The sequence below is a fragment of the Lonchura striata genome, chromosome 34 (assembly GCF_050655825.1).
Source record: "Lonchura striata isolate lonStrDom1 chromosome 34, ASM5065582v1, whole genome shotgun sequence".
NCBI lineage: Eukaryota > Metazoa > Chordata > Aves > Passeriformes > Estrildidae > Lonchura > Lonchura striata.
Window position 1 is genome coordinate 5,681,512 of NC_140736.1, and position 18,481 is coordinate 5,699,992.

The 18,481-nt window shown below is 49.5% G+C and overlaps 1 protein-coding gene across 2 annotated transcripts; it reads right to left on the bottom strand.

The window, feature by feature from the left end:
• Positions 1–1,449: 1,449 nt before the first annotated feature.
• Positions 1,450–18,403, bottom strand: KPTN (kaptin, actin binding protein). 2 transcript variants are annotated; one of them, XM_085564763.1, is made up of 12 exons: positions 15,808–18,403; positions 14,670–14,752; positions 13,994–14,078; positions 13,306–13,360; positions 12,563–12,638; positions 11,558–11,631; positions 9,546–9,655; positions 7,870–7,950; positions 6,931–6,994; positions 5,414–5,549; positions 4,205–4,378; positions 1,450–1,961 (listed from the first exon to the last, which is right to left on the bottom strand). In XM_085564763.1, the coding sequence occupies exons 1-12, from the start codon at positions 17,309–17,311 to the stop codon at positions 1,464–1,466; spliced, it is 2,940 nt and encodes a 979-aa protein (XP_085420889.1). In that variant the 5' UTR covers positions 17,312–18,403; the 3' UTR covers positions 1,450–1,463. The 2 variants fall into 2 exon arrangements, with proteins under 2 accessions (XP_085420889.1, XP_085420890.1); XM_085564764.1 differs by lacking the exon at positions 7,870–7,950 and having other exon boundaries at positions 15,808–17,945.
• Between the last annotated feature and the right edge of the window lie 78 nt (positions 18,404–18,481).

The window sequence follows — 18,481 nt, forward strand, 5'->3', positions numbered from 1 at the left end:
CTTCAGGAACCCCAAAATCCCTTCAGGGACCCCAAAAATCCGTCAGGGACCCCAAAAATCCTTCAGGAACCCCAAAATCCCTTCAGGAACCCCAAAATCCCTTCAGGGACCCCAAAAATCCCTTCAGGGACCCCAAAAATCCGTCAGGAACCCCAAAAATCCGTCAGGAACCCCAAAAATCCTTCAGGAACCCCAAAAATCCGTCAGGGACCCCAAAAATCCTTCAGGAACCCCAAAAATCCGTCAGGGACCCCAAAAATCCTTCAGGAACCCCAAAATCCCTTCAGGGACCCCAAAAATCCGGCAGGAACCCCAAAATCCCTTCAGGAACCCCAAAAAATCCCCGGGAAACCCAAAAACCCTTCAGAAACCCCAAAAATCCATCAGGAACCCCAAAAAATCCCCGGGAAACCCAAAAATCCGTCAGGGATCCCAAAAATCCGTCAGGGACCCCAAAATCCCTTCAGGAACCCCAAAATCCCTCCAGGGACCCCAGAAAATCCCCGGGAAACCCAAAAATCCTTCAGGGACCCCAAAAAATCCCCGGGAAAATCAAAAATCCTTCAGGGACCCCAAAAATCCTTCAGGAACCCCAAAAAATCCCCGGGAAAATCAAAAATCCTTCAGGGACCCCAAAAATCCTTCAGGAACCCCAAAAAATCCCCGGGAAAATCAAAAATCCTTCAGGGACCCCAAAAATCCTTCAGGAACCCCAAAAGTCCCCGGGAACCCCCAAAAGTCCCCGGGAAACCCAAAAAACCCCCTGGAACCCCAAAAAATTCCCAGAAACCCCAAAAATCCCCGGGAATTCAAAAAAATCCCCGGGAAACCCAAACATCCCTTCAGGGATCCCAAAATCCTTCAGGAACCCCAAAAAATTCCCGGGAACCCCAAAAAATCCCCGGGAACCCCAAAATCCTTCAGGTGCCGCCCCCACCCCCCAATCTGGGGTCTCGGCCACTTTTGGGAATCCCAAAATTCCCCCCAAAATCGCCCCAAAATTCCTTCAACCCCCCAAAATCCCGAAATCCCCCCCAAATTCCCCCCAAATCCTCCCAAAATCCCCCCCAGACCCTTTTGGGGACCCTAAATTCCCAAAAATTCCCCCCAAAAACCCCCTAAAATCCTGCCAGGACCCCCCAAATTCTCAAATCTCCCCAAAATCCCCCCAAAAACTCCCAAAATCCCCCAAAAAATTCCCCCAAACCCCAAGTCTCCCCCAAATCTCCCAAAAATCTCCCCAATCACCCCAAAAATCCCTCCAAAAATTCCCAAAATTCCCCAAATCCCCCCCAAATCCCAAATCTCCCCCAAAAATCTCCCAAATCCCCCCAAAAATCCCTCCAAAGATTCCCAAAAATCCCCAAAATTCCCAAATCCTCCAAATTCCCCCAAAAAATCCCCCCCAACCCCATTTTGGGGCCGGATTTTTGGGAATTTTTTCGGGAATATTTTTAATTTTTTTATTGGAATTCCGGCCCTTCCTCCTCCTCCTCCTCCTCGTCGCCCTTTTCCCGGAATTTTCCCCGATTTTCCGGGATTTTCCCCCAATTTTCTGCTTTTTCCTCCCGTTTTCCTGCAGATTTTTCCAGGTTTTTTTCCAAATTTTCCGTGTTTTCCCCCAAATTTTCTGCGCTTTTTTCCCGTTTTTCCACGGTTTTCTCCCATTTTTCCGGGTTCTTTTCTTGTTTTTCCAGGGTTTTTTCCCATTTTCCTGGGTTTTCTTCCCATTTCTCTGTGGTATTTTCCCATTTTTCCACGGTTTCCCCCCAATTTTCCGGCGTTTTTTCCCGTTTTTCTGGATTTTTTTCCCATTTTTCCGGCGTTGTTTCCCATTTTTCCGGCGTTGTTTCCCATTTTTCCGGCGTTTTTTCCCGTTTTTCCGGTTTTTTGCCCCGTTTTTGCTGCACCTCCCTCCGCAGCCGCTCCCGGAGCAGCCGCGCCGTCGGCTCCAGGCTGTGCTGGGGAGAAATTCGGGAATTTTGGGATTATTTGGCGGAATTTTCTGGATTTGGGGATTTTTTAGTGAATTTTGGGGGAAAAAATTGGGATTTTTTGGTGAATTTTGGGGATTTTTTGTGATTTTTGGGAGTTTTTGGGGAATTTTGGGATTATTTGGCGGAATTTTCTGGATTTGGGGATTTTTTTGTGAATTTTGGGGGGGAAAATTGGGATTTTTTGTGATTTTTGGGAATTTTTGGGGAATTTTGGGATTATTTGGCGGAATTTTCTGGATTCGGGGATTTTTTAGTGAATTTTGGGGAAAAAAATTGGGATTTTTGGGATTTTTTTGGTGATTTTTGGGAAATTTTGGGATAATTTGGGGGGATTTTTGGGGATTTGGGGGAAATTTGGGGTGAATTTTTCAGGATTTGGGGAAAAACAGGAATTTGGGGGGAAATTTGGGAAATTTTGGGGATTTCAGGGTGAATTTTGGGGATTTGGGGGGAATTTGGGGATTTTTGGGGTAAATTTTGGGAAATTTTACGAATTTGGGGGAAATTTTTGTGGATTTGGGGGAAAATTTGGAAATTTTGTGAATTTGGGATTATTTTCTTTATTTTTGGTGACTTTGGGGGATATTTTGGAGAATTTTTGGTGAATTTAGGATGAATTTTTTGGGAAAAATTCCGAAGTTTTGGGCAAGACTCAGAATTCCTTGTGAATTTTTGGGGAAAATCAGAATATTTTCGGGAAAACTCCATTTTTTTTTTGCTAAAAATTCCGTTTTTTGGGGTAAAAACTCCATTTTTTTTGCTAAAAACTCAGGTTTTTTTGCTAAAAGCTCCGAATTTTTTGGGAAAGCTCCGGATTTTTTTGGGAAATGTTGGGAATTTGGGATTTTCCCACCTGGAGCACGTGCAGCCCCCCCAGGCAGACGACGGCGAGCTCCTGCAGCCCATCCCCCGTCAGCGGCATTTGGGGCAATTTTTGGGGAAAAATCAGAACTTTTTGGGAAAAAATCCGAATTTTTGGGGAAAACTCCGAAGTTTTGGGCAAGACTCAGAATTCCTAGTGAATTTTTGGGGAAAATCAGAATATTTTCGGAAAAACTCCATTTTTTTTTGGCTAAAAATTCCGTTTTTTGGGGTAAAAACTCCGTTTTTTTTGCTAAAAACTCCGTTTTTTTTGCTAAAAGCTCCGAATTTTTTGCTGAAAGCTCCGAATTTTTTGGGAAATGTTGGGAATTTGGGATTTTCCCACCTGGAGCACGTGCAGCCCCCCCAGGCAGACGACGGCGAGCTCCTGCAGCCCATCCCCCATCAGTGGCATTTGGGGCAAATTTGGGGAAAAATCAGAACTTATTGGGAAAAAATCCAAATTTTTGGGGAAAACTCCGAAGTTTTGGGCAAGACTCAGAATTCCTAGTGAATTTTTGGGGAAAATCAGAATATTTTGGGAAAAACTCCGGTTTTTTTGGCTAAAAATTCCGTTTTTTTTGCTAAAAACTCCGTTTTTTTTGCTAAAAGCTCCATTTTTTTTGCTGAAAGCTCCAAATTTTTTTGGGAAATGTTGGGAATTTGGGATTTTCCCACCTGGAGCACGTGCAGCCCCCCCAGGCAGACGACGGTGAGCTCCTGCAGCCCATCCCCCGTCAGGGGCATTTGGGGCAATTTTTGGGGAAAAATCAGAACTTTTTGGGAAAAAATCCGAATTTTTGGGGAAAACTCCGAAGTTTTGGGCAAGACTCAGAATTCCTTGTGAATTTTTGGGGAAAATCAGAATATTTTGGGAAAAACTCCGGTTTTTTTTGGCTAAAAATTCCGTTTTTTGGGGTAAAAATTCCGTTTTTTTTGCTAAAAACTCCGTTTTTTTTGCTGAAAGCTCCGGATTTTTTTGGGAAATGTTGGGAATTTGGGATTTTCCCACCTGGAGCACGTGCAGCCCCCCCAGGCAGACGACGGCGAGCTCCTGCAGCCCATCCCCCGTCAGGGGCATTTGGGGCAATTTTTGGGGAAAAATCAGAACTTTTTGGGAAAAAATCCGAATTTTTGGGGAAAACTCCGAAGTTTTGGGCAAGACTCAGAATTCCTTGTGAATTTTTGGGGAAAATCAGAATATTTTGGGAAAAACTCCGGTTTTTTTTGGCTAAAAATTCCGTTTTTTGGGGTAAAAATTCCGTTTTTTTTGCTAAAAACTCCGTTTTTTTTGCTGAAAGCTCCGGATTTTTTTGGGAAATGTTGGGAATTTGGGATTTTCCCACCTGGAGCACGTGCAGCCCCCCCAGGCAGACGACGGCGAGCTCCTGCAGCCCATCCCCCGTCAGGTCCAGCGGCTCCAGCGCCAGCAGGGGGGAGGGGAAGCGCCGCGCCCACAGCGGCACAAATTGCCCAAAATCCCCGGAATCGGCCCCAAAATATTTGTAACACAGCAGCTCCTGCGGGGGGGAGAACAGGAATAAATGAGGGGGAAAAAGATGGAAAATTGGGAGGAAATGGGGAAAAATTGGGGGGAAATTGGTGAAAAATTGGGGAAAAAATTAGGGGAAAAAAGATGGAAAATTGGGAGGAAAATGGGGAAAAAATTGGGGGAAATTGGGGAAAAATCGGGGAAATTATGGAAAATCGGGGGAAATTAGGGAAAATCAGGGAAATTTGGGGAAAATTGGGGAAAATGAGGGGAAAACTGGAAGAAAAAGGGAGAGTATTCAGGAAAATTGGGGGAAAATCAGGAAAATTTGGGGAAATGGCAGGAAAATGAGGGGAAATTGGGAGAAATTGGGAAAATCAGGGAAAGTTGGGGAAAATGGCAGAAAAATCAAGGAAAATTGGGGAAAATCAGGGAAATTTGGGGGGAAATCAGGGAAATTTGGGGGAAATGGCAGGAAAATGAGGGGAAATTGGTGTAATTGGGGAACTGGGGGAAATTGGAGAAAAATCAGGGAAATTTGGGGGAAAATCAGGGAAATTTGGGGGAAATTGGGGGAAATGAGGGGAATTTGGGGTGAAATCAGGGGAATTTGGGAAAATTGGGGAAAATGAGGGGAATTTGGGGAAATTGGGGAAAATGAGGGGAATTTGGGGTGAAATCAGGGGAAATTGGGGAAAATGAGGGGAATTTGGGGTGAAATCAGGGGAAATTGGGGAAAATGAGGGGAATTTGGGGGAAATGGCAGGAGAATGAGGGGAAATTGGGGTGAAATCGGGGGAATTTGAGGAAATTGGGGAAAATGAGGGGAATTTGGGGTGAAATCAGGGGAAATTGGGGAAAATGAGGGGAATTTGGGTGAAATCAGGGGAATTTGGGGGAAATTGGGGAAAATGAGGGGAATTTAGGGTGAAATCAGGGGAAATTGGGGTGAAATGGGGGGAATTTGGGGAAATTGGGGAAAATGAGGGGAATTTGGGGAGATCAGGGGAATTTGGGGTGAAATCAGGGGAATTTGGGGTGAAATTGGGGATGTGGGGCCCACCTGGCCGTAGGTGCCCAGCAGGATTTCGGCGGCGCCGTCGAAGTCGACGTCGGCGACTTTGGCGCAAACGACGGCGTCGGAGCCGCGGCTGCCGGGCAGCGCCAGCGGCGCCGAGAGCCCGCGCCGGAGCAGGCACCTGTGCCAAAACATCCCAAAAATCCCGGGAAATTCCCAAAAAATCCCAAAAAATCCCCAAATCCTGACTGAGAGCCCGCGCCGGAGCAGGCACCTGTCCCAAAAAACCCAAAATCCCGGGAAATTCCCAAAAAATCCCCAAATCCTGACTGAGAGCCCGCGCCGGAGCAGGCACCTGTCCCAAAACATCCCAAAAATCCCAAAAAATCCCAAAAAATCCCCAAAATCCTGACCGAGAGCCCGCGCCGGAGCAGGCACCTGTCCCAAAAACCCAAAATCCCGGGAAATTCCCAAAAAATCCCCAAATCCTGACCGAGAGCCCGCGCCGGAGCAGGCACCTGTCCCAAAAAACCCAAAAATCCTGGGATTTCCCAGGGAATTCCCAAAAAATCCCCAAAATCCTGACCGAGAGCCCGCGCCGGAGCAGGCACCTGTCCCAAAAACCCAAAATCCCGGGAAATTCCCAAAAAATCCCAAAAAATCCTGACCGAGAGCCCGCGCCGGAGCAGGCACCTGTCCCAAAAAACCCAAAAATCCTGGGATTTCCCAGGGAATTCCCAAAAAATCCCAAAAAATCCTGACCGAGAGCCCGCACCGGAGCAGGCACCTGTCCCAAAAAACCCAAAAATCCTGGGATTCCCAAAAAATCCCCAAAATCCTGACCGAGAGCCCGCGCCGGAGCAGGCACCTGTGCCAAAACATCCCAAAAATCCTGAGATTCCCAAAAAATCCCCAAAATCCTGACCGAGAGCCCGCGCCGGAGCAGGCACCTGTCCCAAAACATCCCAAAAATCCTGAGATTCCCAAAAAATCCCCAAATCCTGACCGAGAGCCCGCGCCGGAGCAGGCGCCTGTCCCAAAACATCCCAAAACCCTGAGTATTCCTGAAAATCCCAAAAAATCCTGAGATTCCCAGGAAATCCCAAAGAAATCCCAAAAATCCTGAGTATTCCCAGGAAAATCCCAAATAATCCCGAAAATCCTGAGATTCCCAAAAATCCTGAGATTCCCAAAAAATCCCAAAGAATCCCAAAGAATCCTGATATTCCCAGGAAAAATCCCGAAAAATCCTGAGTATTCCCGGGAAAATCCCGAAAAATATCGAAAAAATCCCAACCAAATGCCAAAAATCCCAACAAAATCCCAGGCATTCCATAAAAATCCCGAAGAATTTTGGGGAGTTTTTGGGGTAATTTTGGGGAATTATTTGGCAGAATTTTTGGGAAATTTTGGGAAATTTTGGAGGGATTTTTGGGGGATTTTTTTGGAATTTTTGGGAAATTTTTTGGCAGAATTTTGGGGATTTTTGGGGGATTTTTTTGGGGATTTTTTGGCAGAATTTTAGGAATTTTTGGGGGAATGTTGGGGATTTTGGGGCTCACCGATAAACCACGGCCGCCTCCAGGGCGCTGCTCACCAGGAGGTTCCAGGAGTCCTCGGGGTCCTCTGCAGGAAAATCGGGAATTTCGGGGCTTTTTGGGAAAATTGGGCAATTTTGGGAATTCTGCCTTTTCCCAGGTTTTCCCACTATTTTCCTGATTTTTCACCCCCATTTTTGCCCAATTTTTCCCCTTTTTTTTCCCAAATTTTCCCCATTTTTTCCCTGTTTTTTTCCCTTTTCCTCTCCCATTTTTCCCCTTTTTTCGCATTTTTCCTGGAATTTTCTCCATTTTTTCCATTTTTCCCAATTTTTTACACACTTTTTCTGTTTTCCTCTTTTTTTTCCTTTTTTCCCCATTTCCCCCCATTTTTTCCCCATTTCCCCCATTTCCCCATGGTTTTTATCCCGTTTTTCCTATTTTTTTTTCATTTTTTTCTGTTTTTCCCCCCTTTTTTTCTATAATTTTCTCAGATTTTTATCAATTTTCCTCTTTCCCCCCATTTTCCCCACATTTTTCCCATTTCACCCCATTTTTTATCATTTCCCCACTTTTTCCCCCTAATTTTTCCCATTTTTCCCTCCATTTTCCCCTTTTCCCCCTTTTATCCCCCATTTTCCCCCAATTTTCCCCCATTTCCCTCAATTTTTCCCCTTTTCTCCCCAATTTTCCCCATTTCCCCCCATTTTCTTCCCTTTTCCCCCCAATTTTTCCCATTTTTCCCTTTTTTCCCATTTCCCCTGATTTCCCCCCAATTTTTCCCATTTTCCCCCATTTCCCCCCTTTTTTTCCCCATTTCCCTCCCACATTTTCCCATTTTTTTCCCATTTTCGCCCCAATTTCCCCCGTTTTACTCCATTTTTTCCCGTTTTTTCCCGTTTTTTCCCGGTTTATTCCCCGTTTTTCCCGTTTTTGCCGTTTTTCGCCCCGTTTCTGGCTCACCGTGGCCGGCCGGGGGCAGCGGGAAGAGCAGCACGGCCGAGACGGGCCCGTCCTGCTGCACGCTCCAGCTCTGCAGCACCGCTGCAAAACGGGGTGAAAAACGGCGATTTTGGGAAAATCCAGGCGAAAAAATGGGATTTTGGGAAATTGTGGGGAAATTGTATGGGAAATGAGGCAAAAAAAGGGGATTTTGGGGCCGGGAAATGGGGAAAAATGGGGGGGAAAAGGAGATTGCTGCACGCTCCAGCTCTGCAGCACCGCTGCAAAACGGGGCCAAAAACGGCGATTTCGGGAAAATTATAGGGAAAAATGGGATTTGGGGAAATTGGGAATTGGGAGCTAGGAATTTTGGGAATTTGGGAATTTCAGGAATTTTGGGAATTGAAAATTGGGAATTTCGGGAATCTGGGAATTTGGGGAATTGGGAATTTGGGAATTTTGGGAAATTGCAATTTGGGGAATTTGGGGAATTTGTGAACTTTTGAATTTGGAATTTGTGAATTTGGGGAATCGGGGAATTGGCATTTGGGGAGTTGGGAATTTCAGCAATTTTGGGAATTCCGGGAATTTTGGGAATTCCGGGAATTTTGGGAGTTTGTGAATTGGAATTTGGGAATTTTGGGAATTGGGAGTTGGGAATTTCAGCAATTTTGGGAATTGGAATTTTGGGAATTCCGGGAATTTTGGGAAATTGCAATTTGGGGAATTTGGGGAATTTGGGGAATTTGTGAATTTTTGAATTTGGAATTTGTGAATTTGGGGAATCGGGGAATTGGCATTTGGGGAGTTGGGAATTTCAGCAATTTTGGGAATTGGAGTTCAGGAATTTTGTGAATTTCGTGAATTGGAATTCGTGAATTTTGTGAATTTTGGGAATTGGAATTCGTGAATTTTGGGAATTTTGGGAATTGGAGTTCGGGAATTTTGTGAATTTTGGGAATTGGAATTTGGTGAATTTTGTGAATTTTGGGAACTGGAATTCGGGAATTTGGTGAATTTTGGGAATTGGAATTTGGTGAATTTTGTGAATTTCAGGAATTGGAATTCCGGGAATTTGGTGAATTTTGTGAATTTCGGGAATTGGAATTCCGGGAATTTGGGAATTTGGTGAATTTTGGGAATTGGAATTCCGGGAATTTTGGGAATTTTGTGAATTTCGGGAATTGGAATTCGGGAATTTGGTGAATTTTGTGAATTTCGGGAATTGGAATTCCGGGAATTTGGTGAATTTCAGGAATTGGAATTCCGGGAATTCGGGAATTTTGTGAATTTCGGGAATTGGAATTTCAGGAATTTCGGGAATTTTGTGAATTGGAATTCGGGAATTTGGTGAATTTCGGAAATTGGAATTTTGGGAATTTTGTGAATTTTGGGAACTGGAATTCGGGAATTTCGTGAATTTTGTGAATTTCGGGAACTGGAATTCGGGAATTTTGTGAATTTTGGGAATTGGAATTTGGTGAATTTGGTGAATTTGGTGAATTTTGGGAATTGGTATTCGGGAATTTGGTGAATTTTGGGAATTGGGGAATTGGAATTTGGTGAATTTTGGGAATTTCGCGAATTCCGGGAATTTGGTGAATTTGGTGAATTTTGGGAATTGGAGTTCGGGAATTCCGGGAATTTGGTGAATTTTGGGAATTGGGGATTCCGGGATCGGCGTCAGGGCGCCTCACCGCGCGAGGCCTCGTGCACGCGCGCCGCCCGCACGAATCCGCTCTGGCAGCCGAGCGCCGAGAGACGATGGCCCGAGCCGGGCACGGGGCGCACGTCCAGCCACAGCACCCTGGAACGGGGCAAAAAACGGGGAAAATGGTTAAAAATGGGAAAAACGGGAAATACAGAGAGAGACGGGACCCAACGTCCAGCCACAGCACCCTGGAACGGGGCAAAAAACGGGGAAAATGGTTAAAAATGTCAAAAATGGGAAATACAGACAGAGACGGGACCCAACGTCCAGCCACAGCACCCTGGAACGGGGCAAAAAACGGGAAAAATGGTTAAAAATGTCAAAAATGGGAAATACAGACAGAGACGGGACCCAACGTCCAGCCACAGCACCCTGGAACGGGGCAAAAAACGGGAAAAATGGTTAAAAACGGGAAAAATGGGAAATACAGACAGAGACGGGACCCAACGTCCAGCCACAGCACCCTGGAACGGGGCAAAAAACGGGGAAATTGGTTAAAAATGTCAAAAATGGGAAATACAGACAGAGACGGGACCCAACGTCCAGCCACAGCGCCCTGGAACGGGGCAAAAAACGGGGAAAATGGTTAAAAATGTCAAAAATGGGAAATACAGAGAGGGACGGGACCCAACGTCCAGCCACAGCACCCTGGAACGGGGCAAAAAACCGGGAAATTGGTTAAAAATGGGAAAAACGGGAAATACAGAGAGAGACGGGACCCAACGTCCAGCCACAGCACCCTGAAATGGGGCAAAAAACCAGGAAATTGGTTAAAAATGTCAAAAATGGGAAATACAGACAGAGACGGGACCCAACGTCCAGCCACAGCACCCTGGAACGGGGCAAAAAACGGGGAAATTGGTTAAAAATGTCAAAAATGGGAAATACAGACAGAGACGGGACCCAACGTCCAGCCACAGCACCCTGGAACGGGGCAAAAAACCGGGAAATTGGTTAAAAATGTCAAAAATGGGAAATACAGAGAGAGACGGGACCCAACGTCCAGCCACAGCACCCTGGAACGGGGCAAAAAACGGGAAAAATGGTTAAAAACGGGAAAAACGGGAAATACAGACAGAGACGGGACCCAACGTCCAGCCACAGCGCCCTGGAACGGGGCAAAAAACGGGGAAATTGGTTAAAAACGGGAAAAACGGGAAATACAGACAGAGACGGGACCCAACGTCCAGCCACAGCGCCCTGGAACGGGGCAAAAAACGGGGAAAATGGTTAAAAATGTCAAAAATGGGAAATACAGACAGAGACGGGACCCAACGTCCAGCCACAGCACCCTGGAATGGGGCAAAAAACGGGGAAAATGGTTAAAAATGTCAAAAATGGGAAATACAGACAGAGACGGGACCCAACGTCCAGCCACAGCACCCTGGAACGGGGCAAAAAACGGGAAAAATGGTTAAAAACGGGAAAAACGGGAAATACAGACAGAGACGGGACCCAACGTCCAGCCACAGCACCCTGGAACGGGGCAAAAAACGGGGAAATCGGTTAAAAATGTCAAAAATGGGAAATACAGACAGAGACGGGACCCAACGTCCAGCCACAGCACCCTGAAATGGGGCAAAAAACGGGAAAAATGGTTAAAAATGTCAAAAATGGGAAATACAGACAGAGACGGGACCCAACGTCCAGCCACAGCACCCTGAAACGGGGCAAAAAACCGGGAAATTGGTTAAAAATGGGAAAAACGGGAAATACAGACAGAGACGGGACCCAACGTCCAGCCACAGCACCCTGGAACGGGGCAAAAAACGGGGAAAATGGTTAAAAATGGGAAAAACGGGAAATACAGACAGAGACGGGACCCAACGTCCAGCCACAGCACCCTGGAACGGGGCAAAAAACCGGGAAATTGGTTAAAAATGGGAAATACAGAGAGAGACGGGACCCAACGTCCAGCCACAGCGCCCTGGAACGGGGCAAAAAACGGGGAATTCGGGAATTTGGGGAATTTTGGAATTTGGGAAGAGCGCTCCGTACGTGCTGGGAACGTCCTGCAGCTCCGGGAAGAGCAGCTGGATCGGCTGCTCCTCAAACTGGTGCGAGCCGGGGTTCTGGAAATGGGGAAAAATGGGAAAAATGGATTAAAATGGGGAAAACTGGGGGGAAATGGGGGAAAATGGATTAAAATGGGGAAAACTGGGGGGAAATGGGGAGGAAAAGGAGGAAAAATGGGGAAAACTGGGGGGAAATGGGGGAAAATGGATTAAAATGGGGAAAACTGGGGGGAAATGGGGGAAAATGGATTAAAATGGGGAAAACTGGGGGGAAATGGGGAGGAAAAGGAGAAAAAATGGGGAAAACTGGGGGGAAATGGGGAGGAAAAGGAGGAAAAATGGGGAAATATGGGAAAAAATGGGGGAAATGGGGTAAAAGGGAAAAAGGGAAAAATGGGGAAAATGGGGAAAAAGGGGAAAAGGAAAAACGGAAAAAATCGGGGAAAATTGGGGGAAATGGGAAAAAGGGGAAAAGGAAAAAGGGAAAAATGGGGAAAATGGGAAAAAATGGGGGAAAAGGGGAAAAAAGGGGAAAAGGGGAAAAGGGGAAAAGGGAGAAATGGGAAAAATGGGAAAAATTGGGAAAAAATTGGAAAAAATGGGGAAAAGGGAAAAAGGGGGAAAAGGAAAAAGGGAGAAGAGGGAAAATTGGGAAAAATCGGGAAAAAATGGGAAAAAAAATGGGGGAAAGTGGGAAAAAATGGGGAAAATGGGGAAAAGGAAAAGGGGAAAGTTACCGGGACATTCCATGGGGAATTTTGGGGGATTTTGGGGAATTTTGGGAAATTTGGGGGAATTTTGGGGGGATTTTGGGGTATATTTTGGGATATTTTTAGGGTGTTTTTGGGATATTTTTGGGGCATATTTTGGGATATTTTGGGGTATATTTTGGGATTTTTTGGGGGGATTTTTTGGGATATTTTGAGGGTGTATTTGGGATATTTTTGGGATATTTTGGGGTATTTTGGGGCATTTTTGGGGGTCTCACCTCTCTGTACAGGTGGATGGCCGGGTCATTCCCACTCAGCAGGAAAACGGTCTCCAGGTGCTCCCCCACGCGGACCCTGAAATTTTGGGGATTTTTGGGTTTTTTTGGGATTTTTCTGGGATTTTTGGGGTCTCCAGGTGCTCCCCCACGCGGACCCTGCAATTTGGGAAGGGAATTTTGGGAATTTTTGGGAATTTTTGGGATTTTTTGGAGGATTTTTTGGGATTTTTTTTTGAGATTTTGATGATTATTTTGGGGATTTTTTTGGGATTTGTTTTGGAGTTTTTTGGGGATTTTTTTGGGGGTCTCCAGGTGCTCCTTCACGCTGACCCTGGAATTTGGGGATTTTGGGGAATTTTTGAGGTTTCTTGGAATTTTTTGGGTCTCCAGGTGCTTCCCCACCTGGACCCTGCAGGTTTGAGGAGGATTTGGGAATTTTTGGGCTTTTTGAGGATTTTTTGGGGTTTCTTTGAGTAGTTTTTTTTTTTTTTCAGATTTTCTGAGGATTTTGGGGATTTTTTTGGATTTTTGGGAATTTGTTTTTGGTTATTTTTGGATTTTGGGGATTTTTGAGCATCGTTTGGGATTTTTTTGGGTTTCTTTTGGGATTTTTGGGAGGTTTTTTTCAGGTTTTTTTGGGGATTTTTGGGGGATTTTTAAAAAATTTTTTTTTTTAATTTTATTTTTTTAATTTTGGGATTTTTAAGGATTTTTGGGGGGATTTTGGGGATTTTGGCACTCACTGGGCGTGGCACAGCTGGAAGGGGGTGAAGCGAAGCTCCAGGTTCAGGCAGCTCTCTGCAGGGGGGCAGGGGAATTCTGGGGGTCCCAATCCCATTTTTGGGGTCCCAAACCCATTTTTGGGATCCCTTCCCCATTTTTTTGGGCTCCAAATCCCATTTTTGGGGTCTCATCCCAATTTCTGGGGTCCCAGCCCCGTTTTTGGTCTCCCCAATCCCATTTTTGGGGTCCCAGCCCGTTTTTGGGGTCCCCGATCCCGTTTTTGGGGTCCCCGATCCCATTTTTGGGGTCCCCAATCCCATTTTTTGGGGTCCCCGATCTCATTTTTGGGGTCCCTGATCCCATTTTTTGGGGTCCCAGCCCGTTTTTGATGTCCCCAATCCCGTTTTTGGGGTCCCCGATCCCATTTTTGGGGTCCCCAATCCCATTTTTTGGGGTCCCCGATCTCATTTTTGGGGTCCCTGATCCCATTTTTTGGGGTCCCAGCCCGTTTTTGATGTCCCCAATCCCATTTTTGGGGTCCCAGCCCGTTTTTGGGGTCCCGAATCCCATTTTTGGGGTCCCAAATCCCATTTTTTGGGGTCCCAGCCCGTTTTTGGGGTCCCCGATCCCATTTTTGGGGTCCCAAATCCCATTTTTTGGGGTCCCAGCCCGTTTTTGGGGTCCCCGATCTCATTTTTGGGGTCTCACGGGCCACGGAGTCGAGGTCGAACTCGCAGCCGGGCTCGTAGTCGCAGTAGATGTTGAGGAAGGGGCTGGGCTTGTCCCCCGAGTCCTGGGGGACCCCAAAAATCCCCTCAGAGACCCCAAAATTCCCTCAGAAACCCAAAAATCCCCTCAGAGACCCCCAAAAACAGCCCGAGACCCCCAAAAAACCTCTCAGAGACCCAAAACAGCCCGAGACCCCCCAAAATCCCCTCAGAGACCCCAAAAACAGCCCGAGACCCCCCAAAATCCCCTCAGAGACCCCAAAATTCCCCTCAGACCCCCCAAAATCCCCTCAAGAGACCCCCAAAAACAGCCCGAGACCCCCAAAAAACCCCTCAGAGACCCAAAACAGCCCGAGACCCCCCAAAATCCCCTCAGAGACTCCCAAAACAGCCTGAGACCCCCAAAAATCCCCTCAGAGACCCCAAAAATCCCCTCAGAGACCCCAAAAATCACCCCCAAATTCCTTTGAGACAGCCCCAGGCCCCCTAAATTCCCCCCAAATCCCCCCGAAAATCCCCTTGAGACCCCCCCAGACCCCCCAAATCCCCCCAAAACTCCCCCAAATCCCCCCCCAAAATCCCCCCAGACCCCCCAAATCCCCCCAAAATCCCCCAGGACCCCCCAGATCCCCCCAGGACCCCCCAAGTCCCCCCACCTTGATGAAGGTGATGCCCACCACGAGGCCGCGCTGGGGGGGGGATTTGGGGAAGGAATCGATGGAAACGATCTCGGCGTCCACTGCGGGAGAGGGGCGCTCAGGGACCCAAAATACCCCCAAAATAGCCCAAAATACCCCCAAAATAGCCCAAAAAACCTCCCAAAAAACCTCCCAAAATATCCCAAAAAAACCTCCCAAAATACCCCCAAAATAGCCCAAAAAACCTCCCAAAAAACCTCCCAAAATACCCCCAAAATAGCCCCAAAATAGCCCAAAAAACCTCCCAAAATAGCCCCAAAATAGCCCAAAAAACCTCCCAAAATATCCCAAAAAACCTCCCAAAAAACCTCCCAAAATACCCCCAAATAGCCCCAAAAACCTCCCAGAAATTCCCCAAAATATCCCAGAAATTCCCCAAAATGGCCCCAAAAACCCCTGAAATATCCCCCAAAATATCCCCAAAAAACTTTCAAAAAACCCCCCAAAATAGTCAAAATATCCCCAAGAAACTCACAAAAATCCCCCAAAATAGCCCCAAAAACCCCTGAAATATCCCCCAAAATCCGCAAAAAACCCCCTAAAAACCTCCAAATATCCCCCAAAATATCCCCCCAGAACCTCCCAAAAAAAACCCCAAAAAGCCCCCAAAAAATTCCTACAGAAATCACAAAAAACTCCAAAAAAATTCCCAAAAATTCCTAAAAATTAAAAAAAAAAATCCCCAAAAATTCCAAAAAAATCCCCAAAAAAATCCCAAAAAATTCCTTAAAAAAATCCCAAATTCCTAAAAGAGAATCACAAAAAATTCCTAAAAAATCGCAAAATACTCCAAAAAAATCACAAAAAATCCCTTTAAAAATACCAAAAAATTCCCCAAAAACTAAAAAAAAAAAAAGAAAAAATTCCTAAAACACCCTGCAAAAATTATCCAAAATTTCCCCCAAAATTCCTAAAAAAATCCCTTTAAAAACCCCCAAAAATTTAAAAAAAATCCCAAAAAATCCCCAAAAAATCCAAATAAATCCCTTTAAAAATTCCCAACAAATTCCCGGTTGGTCCCGGTTGTTCCCGGTTGTTCCCGGTTGTTCCCGGTTGTTCCCGGTTGGTCCCGGTTGTTCCCGGTTGGTGCCGGTACCGGGGATGTAGGTGAACTGCAGCTCCCGGGCCGTGGGGCGCAGGCGCGGCCGCAGCTGCCGGTACCGGAACAGCGACACCTTCCCCTTCAGCGCCGCCGCCAGCAGCGCCCCGGGACCGGGACCGGGACCGGGAACGGGAACGGGAACGGGAACGGAACCGGGAACGGAACCGGGAACGGAACCGGGAACGGGACCAGGAACGGGAACAGGACCGGGAACGGAACCGGGAACTGGGTCAGGACCCGCCCCGGGACCGGGAATGGAACCGGGAACGGAAACAGGAACGGAACCGGGAACTGGGTCAGGACCCGCCCCGGGACCGGGAACGGCAACGGGACCGGGAACGGGACCAGGAACGGGAACGGGACCGGGACCGGGAACGGAACCGGGAACGGAACCGGGAACGGGGTCAGGACCCGCCCCGGGACCGGGAATGGGAACGGAACCGGGACCGGGAATGGAACCGGGACCGGCAACGGGAACTGGGTCAGGACCCGCTCCGGGACCGGGAACGGCACCGGGAACGGCAACGGGGACGAGAATGGGAGCGGGAACGGGACCGGGAACAGGAACGGGAACGGCACCGGGAACTGGGTCAGAACTGGGAACGAGAACGGGACCAGGACCGGGGCCCGCACCGGCACTGGGACCAGGACCGGGAATGGGACCTGAACTGGTACCGGGAACGGAACCGGGAACGGAACCGGGAACGGGACCAGGAACGGAACCGGGAAACGGAGCAAGACCGGGACCGGGACCGGCGCCGGGAACAGAAAATGGGTCAGAACCGGGACCGGGACTGGGAAGCGGGTTGGAACCGGGAATGGGACCAGGACCAGGAACTGGGGTGGAACCGGGAACAGAACCGGGAACGGGACCGGGAACAGAACCGGGAATGGGACCAGGAACAGAACCGGGAACTGGATCAGAACCGGGACCGGCTACCGGGACCGGCGCCAAACCCGACCCGAGATCCCGAACCGGGACAGAACCGGGAACAGGAACAGAACCGGGAACAGGAACAGAACCGGGAACAGGAACAGAACCGGGAACGGCACCGGGAACCGGAACCGGGTCAGAACCGGGAGTGGCACCGGGACCTTGGACTGGGCCAGAACCACGTCCGTGACCCCGAACCGGGTCAGAACCGGCCCCGGGACCCTGAACCGGGTCAGAACTGGAGATGGTACCGGTGCCATGACCCTGAACCGGGTCAGAACCGTGACCATGACCCCGAGGCGGGTCAGAACCGGTGCCGGTCCCGGGACCCCGGGCCGGGTCAGAACCGGAGCCGGTGCTGGTCCCGGGAGGCCGAGGCGGGTCAGAACCGGGCCCAGGACCCCGGGCCGGGTCAGAACCGGTGCCGGTGCCGGTGCCAGGACCCCGGGCCGGGTCAGAACCGGAGCCGGTACCGGGCAGCGCCGCCAGCCCGTAGACGTTGCTCTGGGAGCGCAGGCGGCTGAAGCTGTCCTCGACCAGCGGGCACCGCGGCCACGCCCGCATCCCCACGGCACCGGGACCGGACCGGGACCGGGACAGAACCGGGACCGGGACAGGACAGAACCCGGACCGGGACCGGGACCGGACCGGGGCAGAACCAAACCGGGACTGGACAGAACCGAACCGGGACAGAACCGAACTGGGAACGGGGCAGAACCGAACCGGGACCGGGACAGAACCGGGACTGGGACTGGGACAGAACCGGGACCGGGACAGAACCGAACCGGGACCGGGACAGAAATGGGACCGGGACCGGGACAGAACCGAACCGGCACCGGGACAGAACCGGGACTGGGACTGGGACAGAACCGGGACCGGGACAGAACCGAACCGGGACCGGGACAGAACCGGGACCGGGACAGAACCCAACCGGGACTGGGACAGAACCGAACCGGGACCGGGACCGGACCGGGGCAGAACCGAACCGGGACAGAACAGGGACCGGGACCAGGACAGAACCGAACCGGGACCGGGACAGAACCGAACCGGGAGAGAACAGGGACCGGGACCGGGACAGAACCGAACCGGGACAGAACCGGGATAGAAACGGGACCGGGATAGAACCGGGACGGGACCAGGACCGGAACAGAACCGGGATAGAATCGGGGCAGAACCGGGACCGAACCGGGAGGAACCGGGACCGAACCGAGTCAAACCGGGCTAGAACCGGGAGGAACGGGGGGGAACGGGAACCAAACCGGGACCGAACTGGGAGGAACCGGGCCCGAACCGGGCCGGAACCGGGAGGAACGGGGACGGAACCGGGACCGAACCGAGTCAAACCGGGCCCGAACCGAGTCAAACCGGGCCAGAACCGGGCCCGAACCGGGGGGAACGGGGCCGGGCCCGGGAGCGGCGCGGGCAGCCCGGAGCGGCAGCGGGCTGCGGGGAGCGGCGCGCGGCGATGACGTCACGAGAGCGCCGTAACGGACAGCGCGGAGTGGGCGGGGCTGGGAATGAGGCCCCGCCCACTGTGGGCGTGGCCAGAGCCCAGAGAGGGAACCGCGGGGCGGGGCCAAAGGGGGCGGGGCCAAAGGGGATCCGGGGGATTGGGGAAAGGACGAGACCACGCCCCCAAAACGAGACCACGCCCCCAAAACGAGACCACGCCCCCAAAATGAAGCCGCGCCCCCAAAACTCTGCGGACATGCCCCAAAAAATGAAGACACGCCC